At 45.8% G+C, this 18942-nt stretch overlaps 1 protein-coding gene and 1 long non-coding RNA gene across 5 annotated transcripts in view; both read right to left on the bottom strand.

Moving 5' to 3' along the window:
• Positions 1 to 18942, bottom strand: part of LOC144367295 (uncharacterized) — a 490767-nt gene that overhangs the window by 63105 nt on the left and 408720 nt on the right. The gene's annotated exons all lie outside the window — the stretch shown is intronic.
• The window catches only part of Slc35f3 (solute carrier family 35 member F3), a 240840-nt gene that overhangs the window by 7338 nt on the left and 214560 nt on the right, over positions 1 to 18942 (bottom strand). For all 4 annotated transcript variants that reach the window (XM_013356377.4, XM_078023068.1, XM_021723081.3 and 1 more), the window contains one exon: positions 5258 to 5477. In XM_013356377.4, the coding sequence (XP_013211831.1) occupies positions 5258 to 5477 (220 nt within the window). The remainder of the gene's footprint in view (positions 1 to 5257; positions 5478 to 18942) is intronic.

Genomic DNA, 18942 nt, shown 5'->3' with positions numbered 1-18942 from the left:
GCACTTGGCAAAGGTCAGCCCGGCCAGAGGACCTGAGATGGGGCAACCAGGAGTGGCCACGTGGCTTAGCTTCAGGCTATGGCCGTCACTGCAATTCTTGGAGACCTAGTGATCCTAATTCTGGTGACAAGTTATTTGGTCATAACAAGGCCCAGGAGACAATCTGGAGTGTCACCTGGAAGCACTCCAAGTTCTCTCCCACCTTCTCGAATGCCTCATGTGACCTTGCTTTTTGTGTTTTCATACTCAGCAGGGAAGGCACAGTGGGGTCAGTGGGTCTTGTTCCCACTCTACACGCCAGCAACAGGGCCCGAGGGGGCACCACCTAGGTCCTAGGCTGTAGGCGCAGCTCCTCCTTAGTGGTGCCCCGCCCCCAGCTCCTCTCTGTGCTCCTGTCAAGACACAGACCTCTGGGATTGCGGGGAGCTCTCTGGAGATGGACACAGTGCTGCTGGAAGACCAATGGCTGTTCCAGGAAACAGGGGCTTAACCACTGGATTTGCCAAGAGTTCTGTCCCTCTAACAGATGCTTCAAAACTGCCTTGAGCTGTCCAAAGCAATGTCACGTGGCTAGGGTTTACACCAGTAAGGGTTTCCTATGTCTTTCCTCACCTTACCCTCATGGCAGGTAGATAGCATCTTTCGTCTCCTTTTGTAGTCATGAAAACCTAGGTGCAGAGAGGCCATGTAACCTGCCCAAAGTTGCATAGGTGGTGCTCAGGCACAGCTGCTGCTCAACAACGGGACTGTGTGATTGGCATGGCAGCAGCTACTGCCAGCTGCTCTCAGCTTTGAATTGAGGCTTCCTTTGTGGCCGAAAGACAATTCTTAGGTCAGTGGAAGGTGGTGGTTGAGTCTTACAGCATATCTGAGTCACACACTTCTGCTGCAAACTTCATGCAGTTTTTTCATGTAATTCTATTTTGTCCATAAAACATGGGCCCTAGGCAGCTGGTGACTATCAGATCCCGGAGGAGCTCAGCCCTTGTTCTTTCTGGCTTAGTTCACTGGTAGTCGGCTGCTTTGTTCTGCACCATTTAAATTCACTATATTTCATATTCAAATGCTACATGGCTTGGGGATAACTATCCAAAGAGAGAAAGAAGCAGAGAGAGCAAAACAATAAGTGATCAGTTGGAGAACAAGAAAGGGACAGGTGGAAAAGCAGACAGGCACTGGGGTGGGCTCTGCCCCCAGGACACACGCAGAGAGAAGATACTGCTGGGACAGTTCCTCCTGGCTGGGGATCAGAGGTACCAGCAAGAATTCAGAAAAGAAGGAAGATCTGGAGGGAAGAGCGGCCAGGTTTCGTGCCATCTGGAGTGTCTCCACGAAGGCTGGGTCTCCCCAACCTGCAGCAGAAGTGTGGGGGTGAAGGAGAGCAGGGGAAACCTTTTCTGAAGCCTCATGCCTTCTCTTCTTTGCTGATTAAGTGATAAATAGCTAAAGCTTTTCCCCAGGTGGGTCAGAGCAGAGGGCCTGAGCCAGGGCTGGAGGGCTCAGAAGTGAGAATGAGGTGGCCACCCTGCTTTAGTCAGAAGAGGAACAGACACCAGAGTGGTCCCCGAGCCCTGAGGGTTTACTCTGATAGGCAGCACTGGGGACAGTGACCTCCTGGTGGTCCCAGCCACAAGACATGGGCCTACGGACTCCCACTATCTGGGCCTCAGTAGCCCTCTGTAGGGGAGTCTTCAGCCAAGTGCTCGCAGCATCTCTCAGGACAGAGCCTAGGTGGGAGCCTGCGTCTCCCTCTGGCCTGGAGTCCCTTGGCAGAGTGCGGGTGTGCACCTAATACCTAAAGTATCTGTTCTCTGATGGAAACATTTCCCTGAGGTCCCAAGCACCTGTGCACACTCACCCAGGGTGCTGTCTGTGTACAGATAAGGCTCCTCATGTCTTCCTTCCTTCCTGTACCCTGCCCCCACAACACTCCCCACTGAACTGTCCTAAACTGACAGGCAGTAGCGGTGCCCAGCCAGGCAGGCCAGGGCCACCCCCCTACTTCATCTGGGCATGATAGCTGGAGACGGGAGGAAGCGCAGGCCAGATGTCTGTCCTCAGGGTGCCTTCCCAGGGTGGGTCCCGTCGCTAGGGCAGGGATCTGAGTTCTGGGACTTGGGCTGGAGGGAATCGAGGGAACCGCCAGCCTCAAAGAGGAGCTGAGGGTAACTGGTACCACACTTTTTAAGCCAGGGCAGCCGCTGGGCTGGCTGCAGTTGTGGTAGGCTGCATGCTCCATGCCAAGCAGAAGCCATCTGGAAACTTTTTAGTTTGGGGCACTTTTGTAAAAGGGAAAGAAGACTAATTTTTAAATGCACTTTCCCAGCATTGGCTCTCCTCGCTCCAGGAGTGTTCTGACTCAAAAACCATCAGTGTTTGGGGGCAGCTGAGTGACCCTCTGTCTACCCCTGCTCCCTGCCCTCTGAGTCCTCCCACTCTGGGCTCAGGGCGCAGGGGACAGACCCCCCCCACACACACACACACACAAGGGAGTCAGGATCAGATGCTGGAGTTAGCATCCAGGACGGCCCTTTGTGAAGTACTTAGCACATCTGGATTGAAAATGCCAGCTGGAATCTGATTGAGATGGGAACTGATCATGGAAAGAAGGTGCTACAGGTTCAGGGCCTCCGTAGAGGACCTCTTGGCCCAATCTCTTTCCACACAAAACTCCCTAAGGGTTCTCCACCTTCTGGCACTGGCCAGAGAATTGGGCAGATCCACCCACCTCTTCTACCTGAGAGGGACTAAGAACAACATTGAGAAAGCATTTACTGAGTTTTATGAGCCATACTTATGCTGCCTTATTTTATTCTCACAACTGTTCTATTAGGGTTATATTCTGCTGACTTTAAAAACCAGGTCATCTAAGGCTCAGAGATGTTTAGTAACCACCTTGAGGTCCAACAGCATATAAGAGAGGAGGCACGCCCCGCAGCCTTATATGACTCTAGCCAGAGCACTTCACTACTACATGAGAACCTCTGGCCTAGGTCACATGTGAAAAGCACACCTCCACCAGAGCCCAGAAGCACACGAGGCCAACTGCTCATACAGACACCTCCGCAGCTTCTGGTCTTCTGGTGTCATAAGTGGCCAGGGTCTCCAGCATTATGAGGCCCATCTGTTTGCATGGCCTCCACCCACTGGTGCTCTCCTGCAGTGGCAGCCTTGATAACCGAGCAGCTGTCCGTCACAGTCTCCTGCATACCTGACTCCCCCACGAGGCTGGGCCTCAGCTATGTCTCTCGTGCCAGTGCAGCTGGCTCTCAAGCTCGATGCTCAGCCCTTGCAATGGGGGCCAGCTCAGCTCCCTTCTGTCTTTGGAATTTGCCCCATGGAAGGTGCTAGCTAACCCAGAAGTCTGAGCGAACTCTGAGACACTGGGCACCACTTAGACATCATCTTGAACCAACATCACCATGTGTTTATTGGGGCCAAACTTCCATCTTGCAGATGTGGCCAGCTTCCTGGGCTGTTAAGGAGGACAGGTGAGAATGCTCTGAAACCTGAAGCGGGAGGCTGTTTGGTGACTGGCCCTAGACTTCTAAGAGGAGACTGAGACCTGCACTGTGTTGGCAAGTTACAAGGTCCCAACATCGATGCCTGACCCTGTGGGCCTGCATGTTTGTGCCAGCCTAGAGCTGAAGGCCTGCAGGACACAATTGTGGTTTGCAGCAGTCAACACAGACCCAAGTGCTCAAGTAGCCACCAGGCCAGAATGTAGCATAGTGCAGGCATGCTGGGGAGCCCCCACCCAGGAAGAGCAATATAATGGAAAGGGCTGCCAGTGCCCACTGCTCTCTGTGAGGCTGGGAGCAGCTCGGGCTCTTCTGCACCTCCTTTCCTTAACCTCAGAAAGGTTGTTTTCTTCTGCCAACTTCAGAATTCATCTCCAAGCTTCTCTTGCCAGTGAGGTGGTCTCATTGGATATTTGCTTAGGACATCTGAATTATGCCAAAGAGTCCCATGAATCACCTTGGCTCTTTGCATCACAATACAGTCATGAAGGGCATCTGAGTCTTCAGTGTCAAGTCCAAAGGCCTTGGGGTGAGTTACTGCGGGAAGCACCTGCAGTTCTTGCCGAGATGTATTAGATCATTTATTTGTTGAAGGCTTTTCTGGGTGGTAGCCCAGGGAGTGAGTTTTTATTCCAAAATTAACCCGAAGCCTCAAAACAAATTTTCCCCCTACTAAAAGCTAAAAATACAACTGAGCAGTTGACTCATGTCCCTGCTGCTGTTTGAGTAACTTAGGTGGGTGTGAACCCACCACAGGGTGATGTCTCTGTTCCCAGGACCATGAGGCAAGGACAGAGGTGGAGGCCTAGAGTCTGCCCCCACTGGTGGCCAGCATGGCTCACTCTAGTGGGGCTGCCCATCAAACTGGCTCTTGGCTTGGAGGTGGGAGGCAGGAGGGATGCGTTCTAACTGGGGGAGCCCTAGCAGCAGGGCCAAAGCTGTCTGGTTTGTGACAAGCTGATGATGGGCAGTAGCAGCTCCTAGCCACCAGAGGGAGCAGGCAGAAACCATTAGGATTCTGTCCAGGCGAAATGTCACCTGCTCCTTTTATTGGGGCAGGTTGCTCTGGGTTTCAGTTGGCATTTGATAGTACATTTGTCATACTTCATACAGCCATTGTGCACTCTGACTGGCTTTGAATGCAATGCGAGGCAATCCAGGGCTAGTGATTTTCCTTGCCCTTCGCCTGTGGCACAAAGGAAGTGAAATCACCCTCTGGTTGGGCTTCACACAAGTGTGTCTTGCTCATTTGGGGTGCAGACACATGGGCCAAGCAAGGTCAAGGATGCTCACACTCATGGGTACTCAAGAGTACTCTGGGTTTCAGATGCATCCTAACCAGAGAGTGATGATATTGGTAGGATGCTCCAGGCTACACGACACAAGTCACCATGCCATGTGCTGCAGCCTGGAAAGCCACCAAGGAGGGGCAGGTGAACACACAGATAGCAGAGCACATTGCTGTTCCCAGGCTGGGCCTTGGGCTGGCACATACTTTAGGGAATGCTTTGAAATGAAAGGTGCTTTAATGGAAGCTCATCTAGTATGGTTTGCAAGCAAGAAGGTTTGCAAGGCACACCATGAACCAGCCCTGCCAGGCTCCTGTTCTGCTACGAATCGGAAGGACGGTGGTCAGCAGCTAATGATCATGGTCCAGCACATGGAGTAAGCAAGCCAATGGGCAGGTTTGGCTGACATGACTGAGTGAGGGGGAAGACAGATAATAAGGAACTTACCCTCACTCCCATGAACCTGTCCCTGAGAACGATCCATGAGAGCAAGAACACAAAAGCTTTGTTGCAGCAGAACAACACCGACACATCCGTAGTGTTTATTTTCTTTATTGCATGTAAGTACAGGTAGTTTGTGAGTGTCCAAAGAACACCAAAAGGGGCTGCCTTGGTAAAAAACACCTTCAAAGTCAAGCCATTGTCTCCAAAAAATCGACAGCATTCCCTAAAACAAGGAAAGAGAGGCAGTGTTATTACAGTCCTGGGTTGAGGCAGACCATTTGTTTTCCCTATACTCAGTTTTTCTTTTCTCTCTGTTTTTAGAAAATATGGCAAGGGGCAAGGTCTTTTAATTTAGTATCATTTTTAATAAATCTTTCCATTACAGCTCTTGCATCTATAGCTTTATTCTGTTGAGGAAAACGTGGTGCAGTAGCCTGATGTCATAGAAGATTCCTTCCATCCAGATGACATTTGGAAAGGATGGTTCTACATAGAAGGGAAGTCAGGATTTTCTCACCTGGAGGCCCAATTCCATGGTGTACCATCCTTGGAGAAAAGGGGGCAGACAACACCCTGCTCTGAGTGCCCCCTCCTTATTCCCCAAAACCTAGCTCAGGGAACAACCTTAGAGAGGCACTGGGCCTGAAGGTCCACATGTGCTGTCTTGAAGGACAAGGCTCCCCCTGCACGCTGGGAATCAGGCAAGCTGCTGTCACCTGCACCAGGACAGTTGCTCCCTGGGGTGCTGATCAGACAAGACCCTAAGCAAGCTCCTGCTGATGATGTCACAGCTTCTGGACCTGATGTGTGAAACCCCTCTGTCAAAGGGATGGATGTGGAGCTGAGGCACTGTGGAAGGGTGTGGGTCACTCCTCCAGCTGGTTGCCACTGAACAGAATGTCACAGGGGGAAGAGGCCCTGCTTGGTGCAGCAGTGAGGGACAGAAGTGCCATCTGTTCAGCAGTCACCATTGGACCTTCCCTGTGTATTTCTCAGGGAGCATGGGCCTCATGAGCTTTTCTTTGGTCTCCGGGGAACCCTTCCCACTGCCCTGGCACAGCTGCTCCGTGGACAAGGCATGTGTTGAGTGACTGAGGGGTCACCTTTGAGTAAGAGAAGGAGCTACAAGAACTTATTTTGGGGGGCTGTGAAAGAAGATGGATGTTGTGAACATTAGTCCCTGGAAATGTCATTTAGTCAGGCAGGTTGTCACTTCCCAGGCGCAGGAAGGCATTCTGGCTGTGATATGAAGAGGGATTACTACCTGCGTATTTTCTCCATGAGGCCACATTTAGAGTGCTTAATCCACCATGTGGAACCAGGAGGAGCAAGCACTTCCAGGTCAGTGCCTGAGGGGAAGCCACACCGGTAGAAGGAGGCTTTCAAGGCCATTGCAGATTCTCCAGAAGGGATCGCTGGCATTTGGAAACGTGTTTAAGAAAAGTTGAGCCAATGCTCCACATGCAGAAGGAGGCAGTGGGAGCTCCGGGGTCACACATGAGGAGAGCCTTCAGAACTTGGTCTCAGGGGACTGCCTGATTCCCAGCTGTCAGGAGCACAGAGCCTCACTCCGGTGGGGCCTGAGGGCAGATGGATGAGTGAGGACATGTGGCCCCTTGGAGAGGTGCATGCAGGCTCACAGCCACAGTGCACCCAGCCAGGGTGAGTGGTGGAGGCCAGCTGGGCACAGCCAGCCCAAACAGACTCAGCCTCCCTGAACGTGCACAAGAGCAAAAGAACAGCAACTAATGGAGAAAACCAAACAAACTAAGATAAGAATGGTCCAGCCTTGGCCTCTTATTACAATCCAGTGTTCAAAGAGGAAACTTAAGAGTCAAAGTATTTGCTGACATTTAAAATTTGTTCTTACTATCAATCCAAAGTGAAAAATTTTGTTCATACATCACCATGAGATATCCACAGGAGAAATAGAAAACTCATTAGGGAACGAGGAGAGGGCCTGGGCCCTGTGTGTGGAACCTGCCGCAGTTCTGCCACCCTTGCTGTGCTGATCTCAACCAGTCAGTACCAGGAAGAACGGTTGTGGTCACTAAGTCCATCAAGAAGCCAGTTCAGAGAGTGGCTTCCATCTGGCGTGTGTCTGTGCAGCGGCCCTCTGGCCGATGGACCTGCATTCCTGTCTGCTGTGAAGCTCTCCTGCAGCACCTCAGCTGCGATATCTGTGGGGTTTTCTCAAGCCCTTATTTGCAGAGAATTCTTTGCTTCCAAGGGAGAGGGACCAGGTAGGATAGCTTCCTTCATGCCTGTGATTATGGTGGCTGTTAAGTGATGCCAATCCCTTGGGTAGGACCCAGGAGCATAAGCATCCTCTTTCCTGCCTAATGACAACCAGTGTCAGCTCTATTTCGAGGTTCCCCTTTGTAAGGAAAACTGTGAATAGGATTTCCAGGTCCATCTCATTCGCTCCTATAAAAATTAATTCATATTACACAGGGGCCCTCCAGACCTGTAGGACAGCTTACTTCCTGTCCGAGAATCTGCATCTGACTCCTGCAGAGCCTGGTGGTTGGAGGCAGGGGAAAGAGGAGGCAGGCACAGACATGGTTCAGTGCTGACTGTCCCAGCCAGGAGAACAGTGGGTGTCCCATCCTGGAGTGGAGGGCACAAGACTTCTGGGCCTGGCATGGTTCTGTTGGATCCATGAGGACTCCAGCCAGGGAGTGACAGGTTCAGCTTGGGGATCTTTTTTCAATCCAGACCAAGATGCCTGGCCCCTTCTGGGTCACGGAGACTGAGCACTAAGGGGTGTCAGCTGGCTATCCTGTGCATGCCCTTGACTTCAAGGGGACCCAGGAGAGATGATGAGCTCAGATCAACTTCTGCCAGGGCCGTCTGTTGCTATGCAAAGACTAGAGTGCCGTCAGTGCTGTCGCGAAAGACTGCCACTCAGCCGACTGCACAGCTGAATGTCCTTTGCTCTTCGCACTCAGTGATGTTCTGGGCCAGCTGGAGGCCAGAGGCTGCCAGGCTGTTCTCTGCTAAGCCCCTCTGGTCCTATAACTGGGTCAGAGGCCAGACTATATTCAGACATGTTTGTTTATAGTCCTGCACGTGCCAATTGTTCTTGGTATTTAAGCTGCATTGTTCAATTTAATATTTCATGAACCAAAGAAATATGAATGAGAAAGGAAGAGCTTTTACTATGAAATCTAAGTTGATAGCTTTGAGGAAGACAAAGAAAACAGGCATTGAAATACTGCGACTATGTCATGTAGAGAATCTTGGTGGGGTAGGAAGGTCTGCAGAGGTCTGTAAGTCCTGCGCCCCTGTAGCTGACATACTGATGCTCTTGGTACTCTACAGAAGTGCTGTTGGGTCCCCAGCAATCAGAGAAATGCAAATCAGAACCATACTCCAGTCAGAATGGCGGTCATTGAGATACCATTAATGATAAGTCTTGGCAAGGATGTGGGTAAAAGTCACACTTGTACATTGCTGGTGGGACTACAAATTAGTAAACCACTCTGGAAAGCAGTGTGGAGATTCCTCAAAAGACTAGAAATGGACCCACTATATGACCTAGCCATCCCACTCCTTGTTATTTATCCAAAAGAATTAAAATCAACATATTACAGTGACACATGCATACCAATATCAGTAGCAGCCCAATTCACAAGCCAAGTTATGGAACTAGCCAGGGTGCCCGTCAACAGAGGAATGGATAGAGAAAATGTGGTGTATATACACAGTGGAGTTCTACTTAGTCATAAAGAAGAATGAAATTATGTCATTTGTAGTTAAATAGATGGAAATGGAGATCATCATGCTAAGTGAAACAAGCCAGATTCAGTCAAGGGTTTAATGTTTCCTCTTACATGTGGAAGCTACAGAGAAATAGAAAAGGGAAGGATTTCATGAAAATAGAAGGGAGAACAGTGGAGTAGAGAAGGGGATGGGGAGTAGGAGCAGGAATGGGAAAGAGGAGGAGCAGCAGAACAATTTAACCAAACCAAGTCATATGCATGCATCAGCATTGCATGAGCATATCACAGTGAATTCCATGTTTATGTACAACTATAATACACCAATTAAAAAAGGAAAAGTAAATTAATTAAACAACAATTAAGTGGGGAAAAAAGAGAAAAAAAAAGAGAATCCCCATGGGGTAGCCTGTCTGGGCAGCAGTAGGATGGCTTGTCATTTAATTCAAAACAACAAGGACTGCTTAACACTTATTTTATTTCCAACTCTATACAGGGCACTGTGCCTGATAAAGAAAAAGTAAACTTTTAAACTAAGAATGATTTTTTTTTTACTAAAAAACTTCATTTTATTTTTTTTTAAATAATTTCCTCCCCCCATTTTCTTTTTCTGGAGCATCTTTTAATCTGATATTAAGACCATCTGGTTTGATCCTCTAATTTTATCTTTTTTTTCCTTTTGTCTTTCATTTTCTTTCTTGGTCTTATTTTGAGGGATTATCTTGAATTATATTCCAACTCTTCTATTCACAATTTTTAACTGGATTGTCTGTGTTAACTTCTGATACACTAGATGGCACAGATTGTAGTGACACCATTGAATTCCTGACCAATGCAGAGAGCTGGACTGTGCTGTAAGTTCTCATAAAAGTTAAACTTTAAGCTGGACCTTGAAGAACAGGTAGAATTTATATAGTACGGATGTTGGAGGGTGAGATAAGACAACGATTGTATCTAATAAGAACAAAGAACTACAAAAATAACACCGGAAATTAAATATAGGATAAATAAATTAAAGACTAACAAAGAGTAGAATACAATGTTAAAACAGTCTTCCATAAAATGGGGGGTGGGGGGAGAACAGAGAAAGAAAAGATAAAATTATAAAATCAAACCAGAAAGTCCAATACTGAACTATAAGCAGCTCCAGAAAGAGGACATAAAAAAGTGAAGTGGGAGAAATAACAAAAGAAATAATTCAAGAAACTTTCTTGGAACTGAAGAACATGAATCTTCATAATGCAAGGGCCCACCAAGTACCAAGGATAACAATGATGAGAGAACCACATGAGGCACACACTTGTGAAATAAAGCGATGAAAATAAGATCTAAAAGCCCCCAAGAGAGGCAAAACAGAACACTTCAAGGGAGCTCAACAGCAAATATGGAAGCTACACAATAGTGGTCCAAACCCTTACCATTTGAAATATTTCTCTCCCAGTCAGAATGTAAACAGCCCACTACTGATCCAAGGTGAAGGTAGAATAAAATATTTTCAGTGTCACAGAACTCAACAAACAGCACTGCCTTCTTTTTTTTTAATATTTATTTTTTATTTATTTTTTTTAGTTTTTGGTGGACACAACATCTTTGTCTGTATGTGGTGCTGAGGATCGAACCCTGGCTGCTCGCATGCCAGGCGAGCGCGCTACCGCTTGAGCCACATCCCCAGCCCAAACAGCACTGCCTTCTGAGTCACCAGAGGCTGGTACCACAAGGAGAGTGCAAGCCAAGGAGGACACAGACGTGCAGCAGGACCTTGGCTCTGCTGCAGGCTTGAGAGAGGGAGTCCCCCAGCTGGAGGCTCTACAGCCACAGAGAGGCTGCTGGGTTTCGAGTCTCCAGGAAGCCTTGCTGATCAAGCAAGGTCGGGGGAGACATTGATGGGTGTTTGAGATGTTGGAACACTTAGGGGAAAAAATAGCAGTCATTAAATGGAAATCAAGGCCAACGGGACAAAAGAGGCAAATACTTCTGGCAGAAGAAAGGAGGGGTTGTTCCCAAGAGGAAGCAGAGTCATGAACAACATTTGCATGCTCATAATAATAAAAATGCTTTTAACCCCAAATTGGTATTTACTCGGGAGGAAATGGAGAACAGAGAAGAGAGAGTGGATCTCTGCGATTTGGAAACAGTGAGGTAGGAATTTAACCTGTATGATTTTATCTATTGGCTTCTGCACCAGAGGACAGTCTCCTAGAGACTGAATGTGGCTGAGAGTAGGTTAGCATGGGGCAGAAGCTGCTGTGTTTTATAATTCCTTTTACTACAGTTTTGTTTTTGTAAGTTATATACATACATTAAATCACTAAAAATAAAAAAAAATAATTAAAAACACACAAGAGAGATGTTAAGCCTCCATGGTAGAGGCTGAAATGTGGGCGCTCTGAGACAGATTGAAAACCTCAGGTGGAGGCGGGGAGAAAGAGAGAGAGGGAGAGGGAGAGGGAAAGGGAGAGAGTGAGAGAGAGAGAGAGAGAGAGAGAGAGAGAGAGAGAGAGAGAGAGAGAGAGAGAGATGTGTGTGTGTGTGTGTGTGTGTGTGTGTGTGTGTGTGTGTGCATGTGTGTATGCTACAGCCCAAACAGATTAAATGACCTGCTCAGGTTTAAATGGATGTTCAGGTGGAGCTAGACCTGCAGGCTGTGCTCTTCCTCAGAGAACTCCCACGACCCCTCTCCGTCTCTGTCTGGACCCCTGCATCACTGTTTCAATGTGTCTAACCTTAAGCTCCCTAATGAAGCCAGCCCCTCTCTCCCCAGCTCTTCTGCAGCCACACTTTTCAGGAGAGCCATCTGCAGGGGGTCCAGCCAGCCCTCCAGGACCTCTCTTCCCACCCTCCTGCTCCTCTAACCCAGAGCCTGCTCCTCCACTTGCCCAGACCCTAGGTCAACTGCCCAGGCCTTGCTAATTCCTTTCTACCACTGTAAGCTCCTTGTAAGCACTTCCTACCCTTGTAAGCTCTGACCCTGGGGCCCCTTGCTCCCTGGAACACCCCCTCCACTTCCAACTCCACACACGCGGGCACCTCTCCCACCCTGCCAGCCTTCCTCCGCAAGAATCCCAACATCTGCCCAGGGTTCTCCTCTTCCCCACAGCCACTGAGCAATCTTGCCCATGCCATGACTTCAAAGGCCCACATGCTGCTCTTCAGTCAAGGCCCTTCTTTTTCCTGGTGCCATCTTTGTCTTGGACATTCCAGGGCATCTCAAATCTAGACTTTTCAATGAACTCCTGGCTCCATCCCTATGCAATGATTCATGTTCCTACCGAGCTCAGACACTCGGGACTGTTCTTTGCTTCTCCTCTTCCCTCTTCTCACCTAATTCATCACCAAGGCCTGCAGACTATTTCTCCATGGACACTGTCCTGGTCCACGCCCCTGTCCCCTCCCACTTGGACTACTGCCTCTGTGTCTGCCACTTATTTCTAAGGATGTTCTAATCCAAACATATTAAATTACTTCACAATGAATAAATCAAGGATTGGCACCATTCTCAAAATCCTGGACCTGTCTCTGGACAGTTCCCATCAGGAATACACTCCTGACCATTCACCGTAACTCACAATGTAGAGCTCTTTTCTAGTTTTCCCGCAATAGTGGCACTGAGTGTCGGTTGATTAACATCAATACTACCCCCAGCATTCGTGGCTCACTCAGCCTCCCAGAAATGACACTGTGATTCTTGTTTAACTTTTAAAATCTTGGAGGAGTTACATTGTTTGAAATTTTATGTATAAATAAAATATTAGTCATATTTTATATTTTGTAATTGCAATATTGCATTAACATGCAATTGCACTATACTTAAATTTTTCCATATAATTCTCATGAGCAGCCATGTATGTATCCAAAGGTTCATGATCCCTTCTATTTTCCTCTTTCTCAAAAATTATTTAAAATTTTTAAATGTGGTAAAATACACACAACATAGAATTCCCACCCCAACCATTTGTGAGCACCCAGTGGGGGTGTTAAGTGTGTTCACATTGCTGTGCAGTGATCTCCAGAACCTCTGCATCTTGCCAAACAGAAACTCTGACCCATTAGACAATCCCCTCCCCTCCCTTCAGGACAGGAAACCACTGTTCCCCCTTTTGCCTCTGTGCATCTGACTGCTCTGGGGACCTCGTCCAAGTAGGGTGATATGGCATCTGTGTTCTTGGGGTTCTCTTGCTTTACTTCTCAGAATGTCTGTAGACTCAGCCATGGTGTGGCCTGTGGTAGAATTTCTGACCTTCAGTAGGTGGAACACTTTCCCACTATGTCTATGGACTACCTTCAAAGCAATCCCTTCCTCCATGGAAGGAACGGTGCTTTCATCCTGGACAGAGTGGGTAAAGCTGCTGGGAGCCTGGGTGTACAGGCCTCTCTCTCTCTGTGAGATCCCGCTTCAGTTCTTCTTTATGTGTACCCCAAGCAGAACTGCTAGGTCATGGAGAGTCCATTTTTATCTTGTTGAGGAACTGCCCTACTGGTTTCCATAGCAGGGGCACCATTTGACATCCCCAGCTGCACAGCATAGGCTTCTGACTTCTCCACATCCTTGCCAGCACCTGTTTCCTTTTTCTTTACATTATAGCTACCTACTGGTTCACTGAGGTTTGGATTTGCATTTTCCTAACCAGTAGTGATATCTGGCATCTTTTCACATGCTTGCTGGCCATATGTACAACTTCTCTGGAGAAATGTCAATTCAATTCCTTTGCTCATTTAAAATTTGTCTTTGTTGTTGCTACTGAGTTGTAGGAGTTCTTTGCATATTTTGAATATCAATCCTTTATCATGATTTGGCTGATATTTCTTTCCATAGGTTGCCTATCCACTCTGTGTCCTTTGATGCACAGATTTTTTAAATTTTAATGTCACCCAACTTATTTATTTTTGCTATTGTTTCTTATGTTTTGGGTGCCATTTCCAAGAAATTATTGCCAAATGCAATAGCATGAAGTTTTCCCCAAGAGTTTTATATTGTTATCTCTTAGGTTCAGAACTCTGATTCACTTTGAGTCATTTTTTTTTTTTTTTTACATCATGTGGGGTAAGGTTTCTACTCAGTTCAACATCCAGTTTTTTCCAGCACCATTTGTTGAAAGACATCCCTTCCTCATTGAATGATTTCAACACCCTTCTGAAGGTCATCTGGCCACTTGTACAAAGGCTCTTTTTCTGGGCTCTCTATTTTAGTCCCTTGGTCTATTAGGTCCATCTTCATGCCAGTACTACATACAATATTTTGATTACTGTAACCTTATAATGAGGTTTGAAATCAAGAAGTGAGGTCTTCAACTTTTTCAAGATTGTTTTGGGTATTTGGGGTCTCTTGAAATTTCATCTGAATTTTAGGATAGAGTTTTCTACTTCTGCAAAAAAAAAAAAACCCACATTGGGAATTTTAATAAAGATCACATTAAATCTCTAGATGACATTGGGTAATTAATATTGATATCTTAACCATATTAAGTCTTTTAATCATGAGCTCTGGATGTCTTCCCATTAATTTCTTTGGCAATGGTTTGTAGTTGTCAATATGCAAGTCTTTGACATCCTTGGTTGAGTCTATTCCTAAGTACTTAGTACTTTGATGCCATTATAAATGGACTTATTTTACTTTCCTTCTTTTTAAGAAAAACCTTTTGAATTGAAATACACATTTCTTTAAGTGTCCAAAAATTAAAGTTTACAGTTTAATTTTTATAAACTGAAGACATACATGTAACACTATCTCTACCAAGACATAGAATATGCCCATGCTCTGGAGCTCTGTGCTCTCTCCTAGTCATTACCCTTCTCTCAAATAGAGTCATTATCCTGACTTCTATCTCCACAGTTATTTTATAAATATGAGGTCATAATTATGTACTCTTTTTTTGTCTTGTTTCTTTCACTCAATATTATGTGTGAGAGATTCATCCAATGTGTAGGAAGCAGTAATTCACTTCCTGTAGAGTATCTAACTTTATAAACATAACACAATTTATTTATCCATTCTACAGATGATAGGTAATTGAGTGGCTTGGATTATGAATAATGTTTCTGTGAACAGTCTTGAAGATGTCTTTTGTTGTGTATGTCTGTGTGTTTTGGGAGGTATATGCCAAGAGTGGAAATACAGGCTCAAAGAGTATGCACCTTTTCAGCTTTAGAAAACAGTATCAAATTTTTCCAAAGTAGTTATGTTAGTTTATATTCTTGCTAACTTTTAACTGAAAATTAATCTATTTAAAATTAATATAACAACTGCTATATTTTGGTTTATTATTCTTTCCTACTTGTCCCATCTGTTCTTTTTAATTTGGTCTCTTTTGTGGGTTAAAATGTTAAAAAAACAATCTCAATCTCCCTCACGTTTGCTTGTTAGAAGTACATTTTAAAAATATTTTTTTGCATAGTAGATATTGTACATTACAGTCTCAAATATTGAAATATAGGAATATACTTTAGTTGATAATTCCATCACTCCTTGGACAGAACAAGGGCCTTACAACATTTGCATTCCATCCAATACTTCCTTACTGTGTTTTGAACTGCTATTGTCACTAAGTTTTATTCTATATATTTTTAGATTCTATGACAAACACATTCCTACCACTATTTTAGACAGTCAGTATCCATTTATAATTAGCCACTTATTTTCTCTTTTTAAAGCTCCTCGTTCCTTCCTGAACTCTTACATCTCTGACTGGGATCATTCCTTCTTCCAGTATTTCATCAGTATGGGTCTGTTTTTATAAACATCTATGTCTTCTTTTTTTAAACGGCATCTTCACTGGGATTAGAATTCCAGGTTGACATTCTTTTTCTATCCTTTAAAGATATCATTCCATTGACTTCTGGTTTTCAGTTTTTCTGCTGAAAAGTCCATTATAGATTAGTTTTTCTCTTTTGATGCCATGTGTCATTTTTATTTAGCTTCTTTGTAAAGAATACAGTTTGTATTTTGTTGTCTTTCAGTAGATCTACAATGTTCCTAGGGCTTTTTCTCTGTAGCATGGGATATGTAAATTTTCTTGGCTTGTGGCTTGATGTCTTTCATCACCTTTGGAAAATTCTTGGCCAACATGTATTCTCCCTTCTCCTCCTGGGATTCCAGTTATACACAGATCAGATATTTCCACTATGCCCTATATGTATCTTATCATTCCTTTAAAATTTTCCTGCTTGTGTTTCAATCTGAAGATTTGCTAATGACCTATTTTCCAGTTTATGAATACTTTCTTTGTATCTAATCTGTATTAAAGCCACTTATAGAATCTAAGTTTCTACATATCTAATGATTATTGATTATTTTTCATAGATTTCATTTCTCTGGTGAAATTCTTCAGTCTCTACATGACTAGTGATGTTTAGTATATTTTCTTGTACCCATTGGCAATCCATATGTCTTCTTTAGTTAAGTGTCTATTCAAGTTCCCATGCTGATTAATTTGTTAATTACTTGTGTTAATCTTTAATAATATGAGCAAATATTCCACTAAAAGAAAGGGAATGTTCAGAGCATTCACAATCTATAGGGAATTTTAGTCCCCAAGAAATAGTTCAACTTTAACTACAAAGTCTTTGTGAGAGAAGGTTGAAAAGAACAGATTGCATACAGGCCCCTATAACTAGGAATTTTATAGCTTCCTCCATAGAAAGATGTTCTGTTTGAAGCTCTGCTGGCTATTCTGTACATTCAACCAAGCAGCAGAGGACTTTAGAGGAGCAAGGAGAGTGCCTGCTTCCTGAGCATCACTGGTCCACAGGCTCTGGGTCTGCAGTGAGGCGATGCTCATTCCCACTGAAGGTGAAGATTAAAGGAGTAAAGTCAAGGTGACTACAGTTTCACTAAAGAATATGGTGTGTCTGGCTATATAGGACAGATAGGCCTTCAGAGCTGCTATGCATTTCCTGATGATCCAAAATACTTCTCCATCTCTGCAGCCACTCTGCTTGTTCTTGGGAGCTCATTCCAATACCTCATGTGTGAGATAAGGCTGCCCTCATGAGCTTGGCTTGTGATTGTCCACGTCGCCCAGAGATACTAGACACGTGGGTTTTTCTGAAGCAAAAAGACTCTCTAGGACTATCTCTTGCAAGATGGGATTTCTTCCTGTGGGGGTGGAGATGAGCTCTAGTGACAGTTGTTAGTACCACAGTGGAACAGGTGCTCAGAAAAGCATCAGCCATCTGCTTTAACAAAGCACATTCCTCTGCAGAACACAGGGACACATGCCCAGCTCTTGTTCAAAGCTCCTGGAAAACAACTGCTGCTGGGCTTCACTTATGGCGCTGCCTTTGGCGACTCCCACTTCAGCATGGATTCCTTTTGAGTCCAATTGGCTGTCAAGAGCTGAACCAGGATACATTTTACAACACGTGACCCAATAGCACTTTCATCCCAGAGTGGAAAAGACACAGCAAGGTCTTGGGACTTTTCCTTGACCTCTCTAAAGGAAGCTGGAGATCATACTTGGTTGGGATGGTACTCACTGAGTGCCAGAGTGGGATACCACACCTGCAACCCACTGGGTAGCATTGGTGAGCTGGTCTTGCTTTCTTCCCTTTGGGTGGCTATTTGTGGCTTTGCAGTAGAAGAAAGGATATTTTAGCTCAATGGGGAAGACCTTTCCAGAACTGTTCAATGAAAGAAGAACTTGAAATTTCAAAGCTGGGCCCACACTTATTCCCCATAACATCTTTTGAAGACCTGGGATTCTATCAGGGTGGAGAGATGACCAGCGGAAATTCTAAATATATTGTCAGAGTTCCTGGAGATGCTGGGTGGGTAGACCTACCCCTTGTCCCAGCTGGTTCCTCATCCTTGCAATGAAAAGACTGATGCTTAAGACTTGTCCTGGCCAGTGTGCTCTCCATGTCACAGTGAAAGGCCATGGCATTTGGATATGGCAATCTCCAAAGCCCAAGCTTTGCAAGGGGATATTGCAGTGTCCACTGAGATCTTTCATACAGCGTCCCCTGGACAGTAGTTTAATTATCCTATTTGAATTCTCATGGCCCTTAACTTGACTTCAGTTTCTTTGTCAATTATGTTATGGTCAACTGCTATTCTTGGCCCTTCTCAGTCAAGATTCAGTGATATCTCATCCTAGTGATGTGCCTGTTACAACTAGCCATAGGAACAGGGAACTCCTATCCTAGGGCCCAGCTTGGGCATCAGGGCCCAGAGAAGACCCTGTGAATATGCAACAGGACTCAGTGCTTTGTGGTCAGTCAGATTTGACCATTATTGGACGACTTTACTGCCAGGAAGATTGCAAGTGGACATCACAAAACTGTGGCCTGTCAATGTGACAGGGATATCAGAGTCCTAACTTCTTTCCTTCCTTAGGTGTAGGAAAGATCTGACACATGGTTAGCCTGCTCTTCCCAGGTTCTTGGAACTCATTAGCAGAAGGGCTGAACCTGGATTTGGGGCTCCTGATTCAGTTTCCCATGCTCTGCATTTATTTCAGTGAAACCCTAAGGGTGGCGGAGGTGCTGGGTGGTGTGGAATATTTTTGCCAGAAGAGAGCAGCTGCCCACTCACTCCGCTGGCCAGGGCAGGATAAGGAAAAAAGCCAAGCCTGATGCCGTGGTTCCTTTGCAGTTTGGGCTCAGCATTGTCAAAGGGGCCATGTGGACTGCAGAGTAGGAGGAGACACCTCTCTGGATTTTGCAGGCGTGGGCACAGATATTGGAGGTATGTTCCCTACCATCGATCACACAGATGTGTGGGTAATGCTCTTCGCTATTTTCAGGAGCTGCGTTAAAATTATTTAAAACCATGGGCACAGATTTGTCTTTAGAAAGAAACACTCAAAGGCAGTCCCTCTGGCCTGTCTACAAGGTATGCTTTTACCAACAGCCTCCTTTGAACTGAGGAGCTGTGAGCACGGCTGTCAGGTGAGCAGGCCGTGCTTTCCTGGTCTCACACCTGGACCAGACAAAGGCGCCACGAATTCCATAGGTGTTGAGAATCCCAGG

Source organism: Ictidomys tridecemlineatus, chromosome 10, assembly GCF_052094955.1.
Source record: "Ictidomys tridecemlineatus isolate mIctTri1 chromosome 10, mIctTri1.hap1, whole genome shotgun sequence".
NCBI lineage: Eukaryota > Metazoa > Chordata > Mammalia > Rodentia > Sciuridae > Ictidomys > Ictidomys tridecemlineatus.
This window is presented reverse-complemented; position numbering and strand designations above follow the sequence as displayed.